The 20,700-nt window shown below is 41.3% G+C and overlaps 1 protein-coding gene and 1 non-coding gene across 10 annotated transcripts in view; both read left to right on the top strand.

Annotated features, from left to right (window-relative positions):
• Positions 1–896: 896 nt before the first annotated feature.
• Positions 897–968, top strand: TRNAE-UUC (transfer RNA glutamic acid (anticodon UUC)). The gene has a single exon. It is a non-coding gene; the product is annotated as a tRNA-Glu (tRNA).
• Positions 969–3,051: 2,083 nt separating this feature from the next.
• RBM39 (RNA binding motif protein 39) overlaps positions 3,052–20,700 on the top strand; it is a 30,822-nt gene continuing 13,173 nt past the window's right edge. For 3 of the 9 annotated variants that reach the window (XR_015807302.1, XR_015807300.1, XM_014886207.2), the window contains exons 1-9: positions 3,052–3,280; positions 6,354–6,416; positions 8,271–8,320; positions 11,119–11,313; positions 16,656–16,721; positions 16,828–16,881; positions 18,275–18,392; positions 18,980–19,132; positions 19,609–19,746. Coding sequence is in view for 6 of the 9 variants with exons in the window: in XM_014886207.2 (XP_014741693.1) it covers positions 6,366–6,416; positions 8,271–8,320; positions 11,119–11,313; positions 16,656–16,721; positions 16,828–16,881; positions 18,275–18,392; positions 18,980–19,132; positions 19,609–19,746 (825 nt within the window). In the remaining 3 variants the exon portion in view is untranslated. Of the gene's footprint in view, positions 3,281–6,353; positions 6,417–8,270; positions 8,325–11,118; positions 11,314–16,655; positions 16,722–16,827; positions 16,882–18,274; positions 18,393–18,979; positions 19,133–19,608; positions 19,747–20,700 lie in introns of those variants that run through there. The other 6 variants (XR_015807301.1, XM_014886208.2, XM_088174767.1 and 3 more) reach the window with 5 other exon arrangements.

Below are 20,700 nucleotides of genomic sequence, written 5' to 3'. Positions count from 1 at the left end.
GCAACTACATGATACGCTGATGTGACATTTACCCACTTGATATGGGGGTAATTGGAGACATTTCATAACGATGTTTTCTGCCTTGGTAGCCACTCTGACCTCCTAAACACACCACTGTCACCACCACCGGTTTTACACTCCATTACAATAGTTCTAATTCTCTCCTTTGCCTATTTAAGTGTGAATTTTCCACACACAGGGGTTCAGTATTACATCTTGGAAGATTAAAAAGGTTCAGGCACATTGATTCTGAAGTTTCTTCAACATCCAGCATTACCCCTCCACATGCTCAGTAGTCGGTTCTTCTTGTACCTCTGCGGCCAGCTACTGCAGTGTGCCACCTGTTACCTGCCTTGTACCAGTGTCTGATACGGTTGTTCTCAGTCAAAACTGGATAGTGCAGTTGTTCTGCCTGCTTTTGTGATTGCTCAAATTTGTTTCGGAGCACGTTGGTGGCTGTTACCAAGTTTCTGTGCCTTTTTGGCCGGACTTCATTTGTTCATCTTCCCATTAGTCAATTCCTACTTCTCCGGTTTTGTCAACCTCCAACCTCATATTTTAACTAAGTGAGGGGGCGGCCCTGCACGCCTCACCCCACTCTGACCCTGGTGCGGGAAAAGGTCAGCGAGCAGTGAACGGTGGGCAGGGGGCAAGGAGCGGTGGGCAGGGGGCAAGGAGCGGTGGGCAGCGAGCAGGGGAAACGAGCGGTAGGCGGTGGGCAGCGGACAGAGGGCAATGAGCATTGGGCGGGGGCAGGGGGAACGAGAAGCGGGCAAGGGGCGAGGAGCAGTGGTCAATGCAGATAGGCAGCGCAGCAGGCAAGGCAGGCAGGAAATGGTGCGGAAACGAAACAAAGCAGGAAGCAGTTGCTGCAGGCCGAGCCATTTACTATGCAATCCCACATGGTCTAGCGGTTAGGATTCCTGGTTTTCACCCAGGCGGCCCGGGTTCAACTCCCGGTGTGGGAAAGCATACACTTTTTGTTTTGTTTGCGTACTTACCTTTTAGTTGTTAATTCTGCGCCATCCGTCCTACCCCTCGCAGCGCGGGTAACACAAGAAAACTCCCACCGTCAACCCTGGTGCCTTATGCGAACGCCCTGGCACACGTACACAGCCAGATGTAGAGGAAGGAACATCAGTTTGCATTATGCCCCAGTACTTCAGGGCCAGTCTCTCCTCTAGATCAAGCCATCCCACAAACAAGAAAATTTTTTTTTAGGAAGTATGTTACTGAGAGCTTCACCTCAGCTCCAAAGGTGAATCCAGCAGAGTGCGTAGTGACCACACCAGCAGCCCTGCGGAGCTGAACGTCGACAACCGACAGGCCAGGGTATTGCTGCCATACGCCGAGGCTGACAGCAGCGTTGGACACGCAGCTCGTGCAGCTATTTGCTACTCCAGACCCCTCATTAGCCACCCTCGCCCTTTCTGTGAGTACTCTAAGTGTCGGGGTGCATCCTTTCTCCCACACTGCCTGAGCAGCAGTCAAGTGGAGTAGACAAAAAACCCATGTCTGTGTACTACTTCCAGAGCCTGGCTCCACAGGCAAATGATCACAGAGAAACGCCTTAGATAAATCCACCAACACTAGCCTATGCATATATTTCAGTCACAACCACAAGGTGTGGGGGAACAAGGAACACGGAGGTGTTAGATCAGACCTGGTGGCTGACTGGAAGCTGAGGGGTAAGGGGCAGGCAGCCAGAGCAGTGCATGGGAACAAATACAATAAACCTTGTTTTGCCTGTGAGAAGACTAGTAATTTTATTTACAACCAAACTGTACAGAGATTATTAGGTTGGAAATAACCCTATTTTACACATGCTTTGTTTTTAATTTTAAACAGGTAATTTTTCCTAAATGTTCCAAACTCTACTAGTTGACCACTTTATCTTAGAAAGACTTGGACACTCTGGGCAAGGGCCCCAGGATTATTTCCTGCTATCAACATTTCAGGAACTTTGTTAGAAATGACATTAAATGAGACAGTAGCCTGTGATTTTCAGAAAAATTATCATTTCAGGAGGCAAAGTTTGTTTAGAATTTCTCTATATTGTTTCAGATTTGTAGTACAACAACAACAACAAAACCCTAAAATTCTCCAGCAACAATTTATTTCATGCTGATTCCACCAGAAAATCCACTTAATGTTATCTGTCCTACCTTGAACAATTGCCCTAAACTTACTACATATTATTAAATTTAAATACAAATGAGCCATTCTGTGAGCTATGAGGGAAACAAAGCACTGTTAATGAGACAAGAGGGGCCTTTTCCACAAAACACTATTTCCCTTCTGAGCTAAACTTTCAGATTCAAGGCTCCAGCAACCTGCAATGGCTTGGGCCAAAAGCTGCACCAGAAGGGCAGGTCACTGACAGATTGTCTGACTTGGTACTGAAGTGGCTAAAAATTCTGCAAAACACTGCTAGACCATGAAGGGAGGTGTAATTTCTGGCAGAAGTATATGGCTGAACACCTTCAGACATTGTTAATCCGACTGAACCACATCAAGCCCTCAGCCAAACGGAAGATCAAACCACAGACCTTATTAAATTGTCACATCAGCACAATCTCTGATAAAGGAACACAGTAATTTCACAGTCCTGTCCACTCCATAACCTAATCCACTTTAGTTTGCTGGAAAGCAAGTGCCTATGACAAGAATCTTCCAGAGCCAGGGAAAAAAGAGGTGCTGCGAACGCATCGGAGTCCCTCAAGCCCGCAGACCCTGCGCCGCAGCAGCAGCCCCACCCCAGCGGCCTCAGGTTCGCCCCCTCCCGGGACTCGGCCCCTCCCGCCGGGCATTAGGCGGGGGAGCCAAGCCCTCGCGAGAGCTCAAAGGCGCGTGACAAGGCCACCTGTCTATCCAACTCTCGCGAGCATTTGAACCGCTGCTTCCGGGCGCGATATCTCGCGAGAGGCGGAGAACCTGGCGTGCAGCGGCTTGTTTGGCTGTGCGTCTCGCGAGAGCCCCTGGGCGGTGCGCTGGGTACCCCCGTGCCGTACGCGGAGCCGCGAGCGGCCGGGCGCCATTTCGGGAGCAGCCGCGGAGCCATAGAGGGGGCCGGACCGGCACCGAGATCAACTCACGGCCGCGCTGCCCCTCGCCGCCCGCTCCCCAGGGCTGCCTGAGCGCCGCCGTTCATTTAAGATTCAGACACCTGGAGAAGGTGCTTGAGCCTTCGGGCCCATTCCCCACCGCCAGCGCAGTGACGCCGGAGCCGCCGCTGCCGGACCTCGGGGCCCTAGCGAGGATCGCACTGCCCGCGGCGCAGGTAACTGCGGGTGGGCCATGGGCCCCGCCGCTCAGCGAGTGGCAGCCTGGTCCGCGGGGTGCTGCGCCCCTCCCGTCGCCATGGCCGCCTCGGCCCTTCCCGTGAGGCCGTTCTGCGCTTTACTGAGGCCAGAGCGCCCGACGATCCCCGCCCCGCGGTGCGGCCCTGTGCGGTTCGGTTGTTCCTGTGGCCACGTCGCGGGCAGACCCGGCTGCCCCCGGCATGGCGCTGCCCCGCCCCGGCTCCCCCCGGTCTTGCCCCCCCCGTCCTCTTCCCTTGATGGCGCTGTGCGGAAGGACCGGGCGGGAGCGGCTGCGGGGCTGTTAGCGCTGGGAGACGGGGCGGACCGACTTGGGGGAGCGCCGGTCACCGCGGGCGGGTGGGGAGTGAAGGCCTTTGGAAGGAGCGAGGTGGGAGGGCAGCCACGGCGGGGCAGGCAGCGCTGGGCATCACTGTTCCTGGGAAACCGAATTCGCTCCGCTCGATCGTGTCAGGACGTGGGGGAATTCTGGCTGGGGACCTGGCGGTAGTTGTATGGAGCCTGCTGAGAGGCGAGTTTTCCCTCTGAGGCGTCAGAGTCCTCTGTAAAGTTTCCTGATGCTTTTCTAGGACAGTACATGCAAAACGTATCGAATTAATTGGATTTCTAAAAAAAATAATGTTGAAAACGAGAGTCTTAAAAATTCCTTTTATGTGGTAGAGCACAAAGAGAGTGTTTTCTTTCAGAATAGTGACTAGCTCAGTTGCAGTACATTTCCTGTCCTCTTACGTTTTCTGTAGATCCACAAAGTTTCAAGTGTGGTTCATTCCACTTTTGTTTTGATGGTTTGGGATGGGGTTTTTTTTGGTGTTTTTTGCTTGCTTGTTTGGGTGGTTTTATTTATTTTTTTTTTCTCTGTACAAATAAGTTAGTCACACGTAGCTTTTTTGAGAAAGCTGAAAGGCTTTTAGGAAAATTATTTGGAACGTCGGCGTTTAGTGAAAGGTACTTGAAAATCTGTCAGGACTTCCTAGTAATTTGAAATTACTAGGCTTTCATTTGTGGTTTTTAAAAAGAATACTTCCAACGTTTCAACGTTATATGTAGCATCATTATTGCATTACATCTATGCACTGCAGGCTGATAACAGGACTGTTTTACACATAGAGAGAAGGTATTCTGATAACATGGTATTGTCCCAGTGGAAATGTTTTGTAAAGAGTACAAAGGGTACAGATTGCTGGGGTGAGGCCAAAGGTCCATGAAGCTCAGGAGATTGTCAGTGATGGTGGCCAGCAGTAAATGCCCAGAAAAGAATGAACAGCACAGTGACACATTGACAGTTCTCTCTGTGTGCTTCAGGGTCACGCGGCATGCCTTTGTTTAATGAAAACCTTTTTCTTTAAACTTTTTGTTTTTTAACAATGCATGTGCTTCTTTTTCTTTAAGATCCACAGTGCCCTTCAACAGTGAATTTAGTGGCTATATGTTTTGTGAATAAGGACCATTGTTCTGAATCCACTGGCTGATAGTTCATTCACTTATTTGGGTGAACGCAGTAATAGTCAATCCCTCTGCACTTTACCATGCCCTTCAGGATTTGATGGTCCCTATCCTGACCACTTCTCTTCAGGAAGAATTGCTCCACAAATGTAGCTGGATATGCCAGCTAAATGACACATCTGTAAATGTAAATTTGAGTGGGAGTTGTCACCGGTGGAAATTTTTTTGTAGAATTCTGGGTTTGCCTTTTTCATGGCCTTTAATTGTAGTGATGTACTATTTATACTATGTACTGGTAGAACAGCTGTGAGTTTAATCACGTGCATGTATGTAGATGGCTTGAAAAGCTGAATATAAATACTGTAGTAAAAAGTAAAATTGAGCCATTACACTTAAATCAAGGATGATCAGATCTGTAAGAGATAGCACTATAGCCCAGAAGGTAATAATTTGAAAATGAGATTAGTGTGCCTCAGTTAAGTAATTAAGTGTGAACTTCCAGTATTGTGATCCTGCTTGAGGGTTTTATTCCAGAATGTATCCCTAGGCCAAGGTTAGATGTGCTACAGCTCTGGTAAAGCATTCTCAATTATGACATTTTAAGTGACCAGTGTAAAGGATCTTGATGTGTTGGAGCATTTTCATTATTCTGCTCAAGTCTTGAGACAGCACAGTTCTGCAGCAGTGCCTTTAGACAAGGTGCAAGAACTACCTGTATAATTAAAGTCCATTTTATTGTGTACACACAATTCAGTGTTGGGTTGTCAGACTTGGCTCTAGAGGACTGGCCATTCTTGAGCTTAAGAATGAAAAAGAGAAACTTCACTAAGAGATTTGAGTAAATTGAGTATCTTAAGTTTAATGCCAAGACTCTTGAGAGGTGTTTAATAGCATATCTGGATAGGGAGAGGAGTGTCAAAGTGATTCAGAGTATAGTGAACATAAAATTATATTAAGGGATTGAAATCGAGAAATAAGAGCAGCAGCTGAACCTAAAATTAAAATGTCTGTGGTGTCAAGTGTTACCTGGTGTGGTGGATCTTTTTGTTTTGAGACCTGAAGTTCTGGACTGGATGGACTTTGTGTATGCATTAGTAGCTCTCAGTGCGGGAATCAAAACTGTTTCTGTGACCCCTGTTATGCAGGAGGCTACATTTCGTGAAGCACCATGGTGTCCACGTGCTGAGATGGGTAAATGATGGTGGTAAAGGCTAGGAGCTGTTAACAGGTTTGCCTGATTGTTCATTGTCCTTTGGTGAAGCTCTAGCACTACTCAAGATGGCCACCAGAGCTGTGTTTCTGTCATAAATACGCCATGCTCTTTGTTTTGAAAGAAATTGATGGAATACCTCTGGGGTTTCTTCTGGCTGATGGTGTTTAATCATGTTCTGTTGTTTGCAGCTGTAATTACTTGGCACACATTCGTTATCATCTCGCTGGTTAAAACTTCATTCCAGTTTTTGTTGGAAGTACCTACCAAAGCATGGTTTCGTGAATTTGAGCCAATGCAGTGATGACCTCTTAAGCAAAAGCTTTTGGATATAAAGTGCAAGGGTGTTTTCCAACTCAGGTGGAATTTTCTTCTTTCAGGTGTCCTGAAAAATGGCTGATGATATTGATATTGAAGCAATGCTTGAAGCTCCTTACAAGAAGGTGAGAAAGAATATGCCAGTGAGGTCCTGTTTTCCTTAATTTAGCATTATTCATGAAACTACTGCTGAACTGTAAACTAACATCCCTGGAGCCCTCATGATTTATCTTATTGGACATACATTACATGTAACTTTCAAGTTAATATATACTGTTAATGTAATTATATTGTGCAGTAGTTTCACTTCAGCGTGATGAATAAATGCCCATCTATCTCTCTTTGTAGACTTGCCTAACGATATCTCACCTCTACTCCCATGAATTCACCTTTGATTCCAGTGTGAACTGTCAATCATAAGGTAGTAATTGAGTGACGTATCGCTGTACCGTGGTCCCCTAGGTTAAAAACAAAACCACCAAACACAATCAAAACAAAAGCATTCCACCCAAAAACCAACTAAACAAAGCCAAAACAAAAACCAAAACAAACCCCAGAAACCAAAATCCTAAAACCTTTCCTCTAAAATTGTGAAGTCTAGTTTGGTATAGCAACAAGGTGAATGCAGTGGTTTGGGAAAACAGCAGGGTTCCAAGAATAACCTTTTCACTAGTCCCATGGCAAGTAAATATTTGAACTGTCTGCTCAGTGCAAGAAGAATGGGACTTGCTTTTAATGCAGAAGGCTGCTGGCGGTTAATCTTTCAACAGGGCAGATGAAAATCAATTGCTGAGTGAAGGAATTTACAGAAATTCTTGGATCCCTGAATAGAATGTTCTTAGCAAGTAAAAGACAGTATCACAGTCTGCGGTGTCATTCTAAAATAAGCTCTTTTATTCTTCTGTCCTAGTTGTTTAATTAGGAAATGTCATTTTTTCTGTGAATTTTTTATCAATTAGTTTAGTGATGTCTTTGAGTTAAACCAGCAGCAAATGACTACTGTCTTTTTTTGTTTTCCACCAGATGGTGGTGAAGTGTTAACAGACTGCATGCTTTAGCACTGATTTTGAAAGAAATGTGTATAAGTTTAAGTCGCCTAGGAATTGTACTTTTGATGTAACCAATGTGATTAAACTGTAAAGCCAGTATTTAAGTTATATAGCAGGTATTGTTAGTCTGTTCCACAGTGTTTATTACAACCGTGTCATGAATTTTGGATGAGCATTTGTAAGTTTTAAGTGGTATGTTTAGTTTATGTAATATCTAGCAGTTATGTTTACATCTTGAAGAGAAATTTGTGAACTGTTGTTTTAAAATTCTTGTGTCCTGGCTTAACATGGATATTTTCCATGTAAACAGGTATGGAAATAGGGAATGTTTAGGCTGGACTGGTGGATTATTGATGGCTTTCTTGGGAGTCGACGTTACTAAAGCAGTGTGAATCCCTGTTTGCTTCAGGGCGAGATGTGTGACAGAGGTGACATCAAGCTCTTACAACCCTTCATCGAAAATGAGTGAAGATCTCGGGAATGGCATCGGTCACAGGAAATCCATAGTGGCTGGCTGCTAGTGTAGCCACGGGGCTTAGGCAGAGATATAGCCTTGGTACTAATCAGAGGGGCTCGCAAACACCTCAGACTTCCTCTTAAATTTTATAGAAATAACATTTAGCCACTTGAGTGCTGAATTCTACAGGATAACTTGCTCTCTAAACCATGTAAGGAAGTATCTACAATTTAATACACACTTTTAAATGATGTAAGTCTTGTATTTTGTAATTGTATGACTTAAATTTAAGCAGCAAAGTGGTTAAACATGCCTACCTAAATTTTCTAAAGCTTTCCACATTAAACTGTAAACAAGTAATTTAGTATTAAAATTTTTGTTTTTTATTTTCTTATTCCTATTCCCATTACCCTTTGACTACTTGAAATATTTCCGCTTCGTCCTCACGATGTTCTTCTATCAACCCTGCTTAGGATGAGAACAAATTGAGCAGTGCCAATGGCCATGAAGAACGCAGCAAGAAGTAAGTGTTTTCTCAGCTCTCTACATTTGGGTAGAGGCTGCTGATTTTCGTGGACTTGTGAATCCATGTCAGTAGTATTTAAGGAGATAATTTGAAAAAGCTTAATGTTTGCAGTTGCAGCAATTTGGAAATTTTCTTCTGTTTACAAATGTAATTAATACCCTTTGCAACTGATGTAATCAAAATTGTGGAAACATTCATGTAGCATCAGACAAAAATACAGATTTGGTATGTTCAGCATATTTAAAATTTTGTTACTTTAGCTGTGCAGTGGATTTTGTATTTTAAATTTTCTTTGGTAGAATTGTGTTTTGGAGCAGTTGAAAGCGGTTGAAGACATCAGTGCTTTCTTGAAACGATTTATGATGTTGAATCGCTTTGTTCTATTCTCTGCATCTCTACCCTTTGAAAACTTAAACATTTGTAATACCAGTTTTTAAAAAAACTCTTAAGTCCACCTGTTCAGCAAGCATAATTCCAGGGTGGAAACACGTGCTGATATCCAAGAGGTTTTTAAGTCTGTAAAATAAATTTCTTACCATACAAGCATCATTTGGCCAAGAGGTAATTGATGTAAAAAGAGCAATTACGAAATTGCTAGTTTGACTCGACACTAACAAGTTAGCTATGTGTATGAATGCACTGAAGTAAGCATGTATGCTGTCATCACCTTCTGAAATCATACAGATGACATGCTGAAGGACTCCAAAGGAAGTTTCTTCTCAGGTCTATAAATATTTGGGAAATGATAAATCCCTTTTCAAGGTCAGACTGAGGCTGGAATCAAATTATTTAAAATTGATTATACCTTTTACTTGTGTTCTAAATCATACTGTGAAAATAATTTTCACGCTAAATACTTAGACCTCTAAAACCCCATCAAAAGCAGCTGCTATCAATATTTTAAGCCCTAGAAATACATTTTGGTACAGTTCTTGTTCCCCATAATCTTTAAAGAACTATTCTGTTTGTGATGTGTGACAGTGTACTCTGTTGCTGAAGACAAAGGTGTATGTAGGGTTTGCAATCTTCCTGCTTTGCTTTAAAACAATCCAGTTGTGTGCAAATGATATTCGTCTACTTCAGTTGGGCAAATACTGAAGGAAGATTTAAACTCAGGAAAAACCACAGCAAACATCAGCAACTTAAAAAAAACCAATGTGGAGCTTTCAGTAATTGTCAAATCATACTTAAATGTCTATTTTATTGATTGGACGAATTAAGGGTCTGCATTTTTATTAGATGTCTGTACTGTAGGGTGCAGCTCAGTCGTGATTTGAAGGCTAGATGGAAGTCCATGGATCTGGACTGCTGGGAGTCTGTGCCTGTAAAGCAGGTTTTCTCTGTTGGATAGGGAATAGCTGCTGTCATTGGTGAAGAGTGGCTGCATTTATTAGTTACTGGTACTGGCCAGTATAGTGAGGTCCAGGGAGTGTTTTTCAGAGCTATTTTAGTAGTGAGTGTTTTCGGGTTTTATCTTGGGGAAACGTTGGTAAATTAAGGATCCTAGAGGAGAAGGGACAGTGTGTACCTAGCCATCACATACTGCCTTACATCAGGAAGTGTGGTTAAGTGATGCTGATGACACCACCCAGAAATAGAGAACTATCAGAATTGTGAAGCTTCTGAATATCAGGTTTTGATGCAGCAGCCTCTCTGTCCATACGAAAATATTAAAGAAACTAATGGACTATGGCAGATAAGAAAAAAAAAAGGAAATATTCTGGTGTTTAAAACGTAATTGCAAAATGTTTTTCTTTAGAGATAAATACTAAGATAGTTTGAATGGGCCTTCCTAGGTGGTGATTGGAGAGCAAAAGCTATTAGTACTTAGGCTCAGATGTCGCAGGTGAGAGATTTTTTTACTTCAGAAAATGAAACTGACAAGAAGTCTTAGTTTATACATGGCCATAGAAACTCCAAAGGGACGAGCTTTTTGTAATTCAGATGCCCTTTTAAAAGAGTTTTTAAGAGTGTGAGTGACCACGTTGAAAAAGGATGATATATGCAATCAGAAGGCCCAGAAGGAGGAAGAGGAAAAAATCAATGACAAAGGATATTTCCAACTTCAAAAGTTTAGCAGCAAAGTTTATTATTTGGCTGTCTGAAGTAATGGCTTGAGCATCTGTTTAACAAGTGTCTTGTGTATACATACAGATATATTTTAGAAGCTAGGAGATGGTAAACTTTGGTGGTCTGAGGGCTGAGATGGAGGAAGAAGGTTGTGAACAATCCAAATGAAATAACACAACAGTTGCTCGCTGTGTTTCAAATATGAGGTATAATTGACATGCAGGTTTTAGAAGATTCAGTTTTCTAAGTAAACTGGTAAAGTTACTAAAATCTGCAGTTTGCCCCAAATGTTTAACAGCCATAGACTTGAAAAAGAAGCAAGTGGTTTATGAGTAGGAGTAACAAGTAGGAAGCAAAACTCTTAAACAGCATGTTAAAGACGTTTGGCAGGGAGTATTAAGAGGAAACAACATTCCTTTCCCTTAGACTTGCCTCTTCCTTTCTATTTTTGTTGTTTTGTTTTATTTTACTATATAATTTATTCTTAGAGTCATGATGCAGTGTTTAAAGTATATTTGAGTGCCACATGAAGTCTCCAACTGCATATATTTGTTTAAAAATTTTTAATTGCTAGAGAATGCTATCAGAAGAGCAAAAGGACTAAAAACCTCTTTTCTGTGTTAGAACTAGTACATAGCAGTTGAAGTACTTCATGTGGAACTTGGAATGTGGGGTGAATAACACCGACCTATGTGTGTAACTGAAGGTACGCTTTTCTTTGTCAGGAGAAAAAAGAGCAAGAGCCGAAGTCGAAGCCATGACAGAAAGAGGAGCAGAAGTAAGGAACGCAAACGGAGCCGAGATCGGGAACGGAAAAAGAGCAGAAGCCGGGAAAGGAAACGGAGCAGAAGCAAAGAACGCAGACGCAGCCGGTCCAGGAGTAGAGATCGCAGATTCAGAGGCCGCTATAGAAGTCCCTAGTAGGTTATTTCTTCAGAGTTGCATGTGGGCTGCTTCAGTGTTATAATGTGGAAGGTTAAAGTTTCACTCTCTGCTTTCTAAATTGGTCAATAATTATCATAGAGAAGAAGCTGAGAGGTTAAGTTTGAAGAATGTCAATTAAAAAAGAGTGAAAAAGAGGGGACAGTAACTTTCCTCTTCTAGTTTTCATTCTTAGCCAAACGTGGAGATGGGAAAACAAATGAAGGAAGGTGTACAGCTGAGTGGAAAACAAAGTTTATCACAGAATCAGTATAACAACCAAATTCTCTCCATGTCCTAACGATCTTAAGTATATGAACTTGATGGCTTAACTGTCAAAAAATTAATAGTAGTCTGCTAATTTGGTTACAGGCTCATACCTCCCCCCCCCTTTTTTTTTTTTTATCACTGAAGATTTTTACTGTCTTGCTGTTCTTGAGCATTAACTCCATAAATGGGAGTTCACACAAACATATTCCATGTTTATGCATCTAAACTGGGAGCATCTTGTCTTAGCAATGCCTATGTGTTACATGTTTGCCCTGCTTTTTTCTCGGACTTATTTAGAGGCTGACAAGAATTCTTTTGTTCCTCTCAGATATTTAGTTTGCTAGAACTTCAGCAATAGGTAGTTCCAGGCACTTGTAAATCAATTCTCAAAAAATGTTTTTTCATCAGTATAATTTCTGATGGCTTGTACTGCTGCTCTTCCCTTTGCTTCCCATTGCCTCTTTCTGCAGAAACACAGTGAGAAGTGGGCTGTATGCTTGACTGTCATTGATTACCTGAGGCTGCTCTTTGCTGTTGTCGGGGTCTTATCTCAACTGTTGTCAAATCTTGGAGTGCAAGATCATGTAAAATGAAGGCATTTGAAAAGGATTTTTTTAATCATGACATGTAATGCCATCCATGATAGAGAAATCTCTCAAGATGTTTGAGCAGACAGTGTTTACCTTCTGGTAAATTGTAGGCTTGTGCAATTTTATGCACATGAATGTTTTTCTTGGGGCTTTTTGTACTCTTGGACTACAAACAAAACTTTCTGAGGTCTCAGAATCTCTGCTAAGTCACCCGAATGTTCACATTTTCGTAATGAAAGCCTACTGCAGTTTCCGAGTCCTCTAAGGTGCGGTGGCATGCTGTGTATCATCAGTCCCGTGTGTGTGGGGATCATAAAATATCAGCCCTGCTTTTCCTTTGTCTTGAGTATCAGAGCCTCTGTACACTGCTTGCTCTAGGCTTTCGTTGTAAAGTTTACAGCAGTGCAGAGTTGTTTTCCTACAACTCTTTGGCACCTGTAAGATTACTGTAGCTAGTTGGGTTGTGCCAGTGCCACTGTTGTGGCTCAAGGTACAGAGGCCCTTGATCAAAAGCTTCAGCCTTCTGTATATGGAGCCTGCTGGTCTCCTTCCCTCCAGTGCAGTGTTATGTGGAAAGGATATCCTTTGTCTCATCTTGTAGTTGGGAGTTGCTGCATTCTTTGTGCTGTGTTGGAGGTTTTATTCCTGTCACTGGGTGAGAAGGTCTTTCACCTGGAGAAATTTAGGGAGTTCCAGTGTTCTGGTCTTCCAAAATAATTTCTGCAAGTAGAGGTTGAGAGTATTGATATTACTACAATAACCCACGCCTGTTCTAATGCACTATGTTATGCCAGAAAGGTAAGTAGTTGCAAGGGGTCTTTGCTCTCCTGACACTCTCCCACAGCTGTTTTGGGGATTCCTCGGTGTTACAAGAAGCAGGGATAATGTAGTATGCTCTGAGGATACACAGTTGTGCTTATTCATTTCATAGCTTGTTCGCTGCTTCAGTTGCCAAATCCTTGCTTTCATTTAACCAAGCAGAATTGTAGTGTGTTTAGATGTTTTGTGGAAGACTAGTGTAGGGGCAGGCACATGTGTCCCAGAAGCTTTGGTGTTGACTGCTGGCAGTCAGCAAGCAGTTGCTGTAATTCAGTTGTAGATGATGAATAGTCCTGTTAAAATTATAAACATGCTAATGTGATTCCAGAATTGTAGTTTTGAGCTCTAAATTTGTGAAAGAGGACCTCAGAAGATGCAATTGTGAAGAGTTCTTGTTCCTGGCTCTTAAAATGCAGAGACCCACCTTTAAATCTCTACAATAGGTGCTGAATTTCAGAGGGACAAAAATTTTGGAGATAAAACTTCCCACACCACCAGCCGCCTTTGGGTTTACCAATACTGAGCTTTTATTTGAAGAAGTCACCTCTGTATCAGTGCTATAAGCTCAGTGTTTCAAAAGTGACTGCCAGAGTATTCTTTCTGGCTGGAGAATTTACTTCTGGAATCTCTCCTTGTGGGGCTATTCCAGTGGTTCTAGGTTGGAGTTACTGCTGACAGGTTGTAGCTGACTGCAGCATCCAGATCAAATTGCTTTATAGCTCCTATTTTTTTTATTTTTTTTATTTTTTAACTAGTGGTCTTCCTCATGAGCTTTATAAAGGCACATTTTCAAGCTGAGATGGTTTTGATGCTCGGAGCAATTATGAGGCATCTCAGCAGTAGTGAGAAAAATGTTTAGTATAGGTAGTTTTGAAGGAACAGGAAGAGTGAGTGTTACTGAGAACCTGAAAACTTCAAGTTTATCACTGTAGGCTTGTAATTGTGGTTAAATACTTTAATTTTTTAAAATTAGATTAAAATTAGGTGATTGGCTTGCATTGCTTAGTGTTCACAGGGATTTTTTTTTCTCATGTTATTTTCTCATATGCTGTCCCTTAAGTGTTATAGTGTATCATTAGGTCTCTTAGGAGGAAGAACTTGACTGACTAGTCCTGCTTAGACATCTGTCAGGCAAATCCCAGCTGCTGCTAACATACAGTACAAGTCACTTAGATCATCCTGTTTCTATTCTGAAACCAAGAATTTAGACAAAGCCTTTAGGAAAACGTGTTTATTACACTGATGACTGAAAGCTCCTTCTGATTTTCCTGGACTTGGTTTGCCTTGGTTGGCATTGTTTTGTCAGAGTATTGAATATGAATGAGCAGGTAAAAGCTGATAATTTGCTGGCTGTCTTCTGACCTTACCATTGTTGGGCCTATGTGGCATCACATAGGTTTTGTGGAAGTGTGTGATGTGGCTGCGCACAGGATTTTGGCTTACAAAGGTGACTCCTAGACGTACAGATTAATGGCTTGTGACGTGGTGCTTCTGTACAGGTTAGCAGGAACTGGGCAACAATTGTAGAGACAGTAGAAGCAAAGAAGAAACTTTACTTGAGATCTACAGCTTTACAAGCAAGTCTGCTTAGAAAAAACACAGGGAGAATTCTGTTGAAAAGACATTTTGAGAAGGTAACTTGGACTCTCACTTGGCCTTAGGCAGCTTTCTGCTTGGTCTGTTCCAATGGTCTGGGGTTTCCTAATGTTGCTCCCATGGAGTTCTGTAAATAAGACAGTACTAGTCAGGAGTGAAAATGAAGATTTTTGGGGTTGTGGGGGGTTGTGGATTTTCCTTACCCTTTTTTCCTTTTTCCTTCCCCCCCACCCCACTTTATGCATGTATTTGAAAACTGTTACTTCTCAGTTGTTTGTGTTTTGGTTTTGTTATTCATTAGGTTTAGACAAATACTTAAAATATTTCTTTCACCATTTCTTCCAAAACTTATGATCTTAATTATTTATTATTGTTTAGTTGGTCTGCATGTTAGTATTCTGGAATCACTGTACTTGGTTTGTCTGGCTGCATTTGAATTTAAATGAAGAGCACCATGTTTCAGATGTGAAGGTGCAAGGTAATCCCACGTCTGATAAGAAGGTAGCCTCTGATATGAGTATCAGCATTTCCAGATGCAGTTTTTGGCAGTTGTCCCATAGATACTGAAGACCCTGAAAGGCCATTCCTAGCAATAATTTGTCTGGACTTGAGCAGGAAATGGACTAATTTATCCTAGGCAAAAAAAAGTCTGGTTTTGACCAATACTGAGCTCATCTTGACATGTGTCTGTGTTCTGTGTCTTATTTTCTCTTAATAAGTAGTTACCTTCTCTTAATAACTAGTTTCTAAATGGTCTTTTTTCTTTATTTTTTTTTCCAGTGTTGTACAGGGCCATATTTTCCTTGCTTTAACCTGGCCAGCACGGTTTTGGATCTTGGCCCACTACTTCCACCTGTGTCATGACATGTTTAAAAAATGGGCATCCTCCTCCTTACGGTGGATGCTGAGTTTAACTATAAGCATTACTGCTCCACTGAGGAGCAAGAAGACGTTTTTCAGACAAATTGCGTGGCTAAATGGATTTAGTGAAAGACTACTTAATGTCTTCAGCCTGCCGTGTCTTTCAGGGTGTTTCACATCAATTTGTAGCCACAGCAGAAAGAATCAATTGTGTACAGATGGAAAGCCAAAGCCCAGTGCACAGCATTCAGTCTGTGCAGCAGTGCCTCTGCGTTTGGTGGAGATACAGGAAGAATGTGACCAGGTGTTGTTCTTTGCCTTTTGAACAACTCTCTACCAGGACATCAAAGTCAGGGAGAGCACGCAGGATGAATCTTACTGCTCATGTCAGAGTCTGTTCCTGGGTGCCCCATGAACTAACTAGCAAGAGGACTGTCCTTAACATGGAAACAAAGGGCAGATTAGTTTGTTTGAACAGACTCTTATGATGCCTGGAGAATTAAATTAGATTCAGTCAAGAGATTGGATTCCTTTTGTGGTTACATGTCTGTTTACAGCTGACAGCTGTGTTCACTGCTTCTGTGGTTTGATGGCCATTAGGAATTTTAAGGAAGCTTCATTTACATGTTTGCAGCACTTTGGTGGTGAGAGCCGAGGCAACATTAGTGAATCCCTTGCAGGTGTCTGCATGGAGCTACTTTGGTTTGCTCTTGCCCCTTAAATTTCATGGAACTTTTGATTTTAAAATGTTATACTCAAGCAAGTTATCCTTCCAGTGCCACTTGGCATACAGCTCTCAGGCTGAGTTTCAGGCCATGAATGCTATGCTTTGCAGTCATCAGTATGTAGAACTTGCATGTGGACAAAAAAAACAGGTGAAAATGGTTATAACAGTAGTTGTAGCTCAGAATAGTTTGCACATACAAATGTGCCATGGCTGAATGGCTCATAAAGAATCCTGCATATTCTGGACTTTTGTGATATAGGTGAAAGTGAGAGGGGATCTTATGCTCTCTGCTTTATGATCTGAAGTGCTGCCTGTATTGATAACCAATTGATAATCTTGTGCATGCTGTGGGTGCTGCTAATGGAAATGCTGACAAGTTCAGAGGCAAGGGTGGGTGAGCACTTGCAGTGTAGTGTGAGTACAGACAGACTATCTTGAATTCAAGTACTCAGGTGTCTTGTCTTTTCTTCTGCCATAGTTCTGGTCCAAAATTCAACAGTGCCATCAGAGGGAAGATTGGTCTGCCTCACAGCATCAAATTAAGGTTTTTGACTTTTCTGTTTTTCATTGCATCATTAATAGGTTTTGTTTAGAACCAGGGGTGGTATATTGGAAGGTTTTCTTCTAATCTTGTTGATCTTTCTTTTTAGCAGACGTCGCTCCAGAAGCAAAAGTCCTTTCAGAAAAGACAAAAGCCCTGTTAGGTATGACTATATATATGTATATATATATATGTTTGAGTTTGTTTGGTTTTGTACAGTTGGAGCTGGAAGAGTGATGGTGGAATAATGTATGACTACTTGCTCTCCAGTTTATGTTCATAAGAGATGCTGGAATTCATTGAGAAAGCCAGTGAGAGAAGAGCATTGATAATATGTTGCTTTCTCCCCATGTCATAAAAGGTTGGAAATAATGTCAGTTTGCAAAACCAGTCTCAATTTGTTTGTTTTTTGTGTTTCTGTATTCTCAATCTTTTCCCCATTAATTGAGATTTAAATTTGCTTTTCTGTTAGAGTGCACTTAGTAATCTAGAGTATGGAATGGGGAAGTACGAATGCTTTTTTTTCCTGTCCAGTATTTATTCATGTCATTTGTTGAGAAGCTATAGGCCTTTGCAATCTAGGAGCTGCTTATCCATTCTTAGGCTTCTCATTTAAGGGAATGGGATTTAGATACCTGCTAATGAGATTATTCTCTTACATTAATGCAGTTAAATTTAACTAATCTTTTTGTTTTTCAATGACTGACAAGCTCTTACTGAGATAATTCGGTTTAAATTTTTACTGTGTTTTCTCAGTGATTAGTATCTATGCGATTATTTTAATAAAAATACAAACTGCATGGCTGAAAGCTCAATCCATCCACCATGCTACTTCTTGTATAACTTGTACTTGAGTAGAAGTTAGATCTGTTTAGATTTGAAGCTTTAATACATTAGAAGTGGAGCATCTAATTTCAGCTAATAGTTCAGTATTGAAATAAAATTATTCTAGTTCTTAATGTATCAAGGTTCAAAGTAGTTCACTGTTCATACTTTATGGGTTAACAAAATGAAACTATGAAATGAGGACTGGGAGTTCTGTTTACATGGATATCAGTCATGTTTTAGGCGTTGGCTGTAGTGACTCCAAAGTGACTGGGTAAATGCAAGGTTTGTGTTGGCAAAGCCTAGCTCACACTACTTGTCTGAGAATTTGGACAGCCAGTCTGTGCTAGTTCACCCTGTTTGCCTTTACGTTCTTGTCCTTCTATCTTTTTGATGAAAAGGACATATAAGCTTCATAGCGTATCTGGTACCAGTTCTAGACAGTAGCAAAATAGTACCTCTGTTTAGTTTATGCTTCTGCACTTAAAATAGAATTTTCCAGTAATGTTTGGTACTCACAGTTGAAATAGGATATTCAATCATTTTATAACTTACCATGTTAATACTTGGTACTCCCTACAGTTCTTAACTCTGCCTTTTTTTTGATACACCAGGAATGTTTTTTTCCCATTAGACTGTGAAGTACTGATTATTTAGTGTTTCATGTGTGGTCTAGAGATGAGTTCTCTTAATTCAGTTGATTTTTTTTAACTGAGCTTTACTCTTTCCAGAGAACCTATTGATAATCTTACCCCTGAGGAGAGGGATGCTCGAACAGTGTTCTGCATGCAGTTGGCTGCAAGAATTCGACCAAGAGACCTAGAAGAGTTTTTCTCTACCGTAGGGAAGGTAATTGATAGGGAAGTTAAAATCATTCTGAATTCTGCCTCAAGCTGTCCTAGTACAGCTTAAGTACAAATTAGATGATTTTTCAGAATTGCAAGCATGTGGCTTTTTGGAATGTCCTATACCTGTGCAAAGGGAGATTAGCAATGAACTAATTATTAAAAGCTTTGAACACGAAAATACAGTTTCTCAGTAGTTCATTATTAATGTGATGTGAGGCAAAACATGCTGATGGAATTCTGACTCAAACAACTTCATTTTTCATATTTTTTTTCAGCTAGGTCTGTCAGTGTAATTTGAAAGTTTATGTAACTTCTAAGTTGGAAAAGCTTCACTTGTTCTATCAGCTATAAGTTTCTTGTGTAAGGCATTAGAGTGCTGCAAGCTCTGTCACATACAAAAGCACAACAGCAGTTTCAATGCTAGCTTGCCTCTGGGATATGTTTGTTTAAAAAGGGTGTATGCGCTGTGGAGTTAAAGCTGTTGGCTTGGCAAATAATTGTCCGTATTAATATGTGTCTGAGAAATAAGCTGATTAGGTTTTTTCCTTTTTCTCTAAAAGTATTTCTGTCTGTGTTCTTGCCTTTCAGGTTCGTGATGTGCGGATGATTTCAGACAGAAATTCCAGACGTTCAAAGGGAATTGCTTATGTTGAATTTGTTGATGTTAGTTCAGTGCCCTTGGCAATAGGACTGACTGGACAGAGAGTCCTGGGTGTACCTATTATAGTACAGGCATCACAGGTAAGGAATTGTAAACCACATTTTTGTTAATGCAGCGTTATACCTCTTGTGTCTTGATGAGAAACGTCATGTTTGAAAATGTGCTGACCACTGAATGTTTGAAAAACCTTAACAAGGATGATTATTTAAGCGAGTGATAATGGACTTCTGTTTCCCATAGACAACAGTCAAATTCAAGTGATTCAAAGTAACAATGTTACAAAAATGAAGGCTATATTGTGTATGCTTTCCAGATAATTTACTTAGGTAGAAACCAGAATTCTGCATGAGGTTGTTGAATTGGAAGGCTTTTGGAATCTGTCTCTACTTGGTCATGGTCTTGGCTTTTGTAGCTCTTCAGTTCAAGTCTGATGAATAGACTGCATGTCATGAAACAGCTTCTGTATGTTTGAATCTTCTAGTTTAGGTCTGATAGATATTCTTATATTAGGGTTTTTTTATTTCTAATCAAAGGTGAATTTTTATTTTCTCCTCAGGCAGAGAAAAACAGAGCAGCAGCAATGGCAAATAACCTGCAGAAGGGCAGTGCTGGTCCTATGAGGCTCTATGTAGGATCATTACACTTCAACATAACTGAAGATATGCTTCGAGGAATTTTCGAGCCATTTGGCAGGGTAAACTTTAATTTGGCATGTTGTGTTAGTTTATTTGAAAAACCCAGCTTAGTTGTAGAGCACTGTCAGTTTCTGGAAATAATTCAGCTTCATACTCACAAAACACTTAGTTCTTTCTTGCACTGCTGTGCCTATGCATCCACAGGCCTTGGGGTATGTAGGTAGCATTGGAGAGCAGATGAAAACTTGGATTTGTGGTGGTGTCCAGTGAATTTGAATGGCAGGTCTTAGAAAGTTCAGAATTCAATGAATATCTGGAATTAGGGAACAAGGGAAAAAATACTCCGAAACCACACAAATTCTCTTTGTTGTATCCTGCTCTGGCAACTTGTAGTATCTTTCCCTTTCCGGATTGTGAATGAGAGCCCCATTTCATGGGTTAAAGCATGAAACACAGAACTGGAGCTGAAGTCTCTGAGAAGAGTACTGTCTATCATCTGTTTCTGACGACTTTGCTGCAGCTTTAGCTGATGTTAAGACCATGAAGTAGCAGTACCTATAGACAGCTCTGACTTGGGCCCATTCTCACTCCTGAGCATTGGGCAGCAGGATACAGCTTATTATAATAAAATTATTATATAGAGAGAATTATGGAAGTGAGCAGATAAACCCTAAAGTTTCCTGTGGAGTTACAATATGTTAGCCCTACTGTGCTACAGTACTGGGGTATGTATCATTTAAGTCGGGGAAAAATTAGATATTCAACGTGCTTCTTAATGGGTAAAAAGTCTGTTAATGTTGGAGGTTTTTGCCTACTGTCTTTGGATATGAACTCTGCCTCATATACACATACTATATGCTTTTCACATGCTTTATTCAGACTCAGTATGCACATCCCTTTAAATCTCTTGTGCAAAACCCTCAATTGCTACAATTGATTAAATTTTAATCCACATGGCTTCACTTCTGGTGATTTGGGGTTGTTTTTTGCCATCAAGGTCTGGCAGTAGGATT

The sequence above is a fragment of the Sturnus vulgaris genome, chromosome 17 (assembly GCF_052056855.1).
Source record: "Sturnus vulgaris isolate bStuVul1 chromosome 17, bStuVul1.hap1, whole genome shotgun sequence".
Taxonomy (NCBI): Eukaryota; Metazoa; Chordata; class Aves; order Passeriformes; family Sturnidae; genus Sturnus; species Sturnus vulgaris.
The sequence above is the reverse complement of the archived record's forward strand: the minus strand, read 5'-3'. Positions and strand labels throughout refer to the sequence as shown.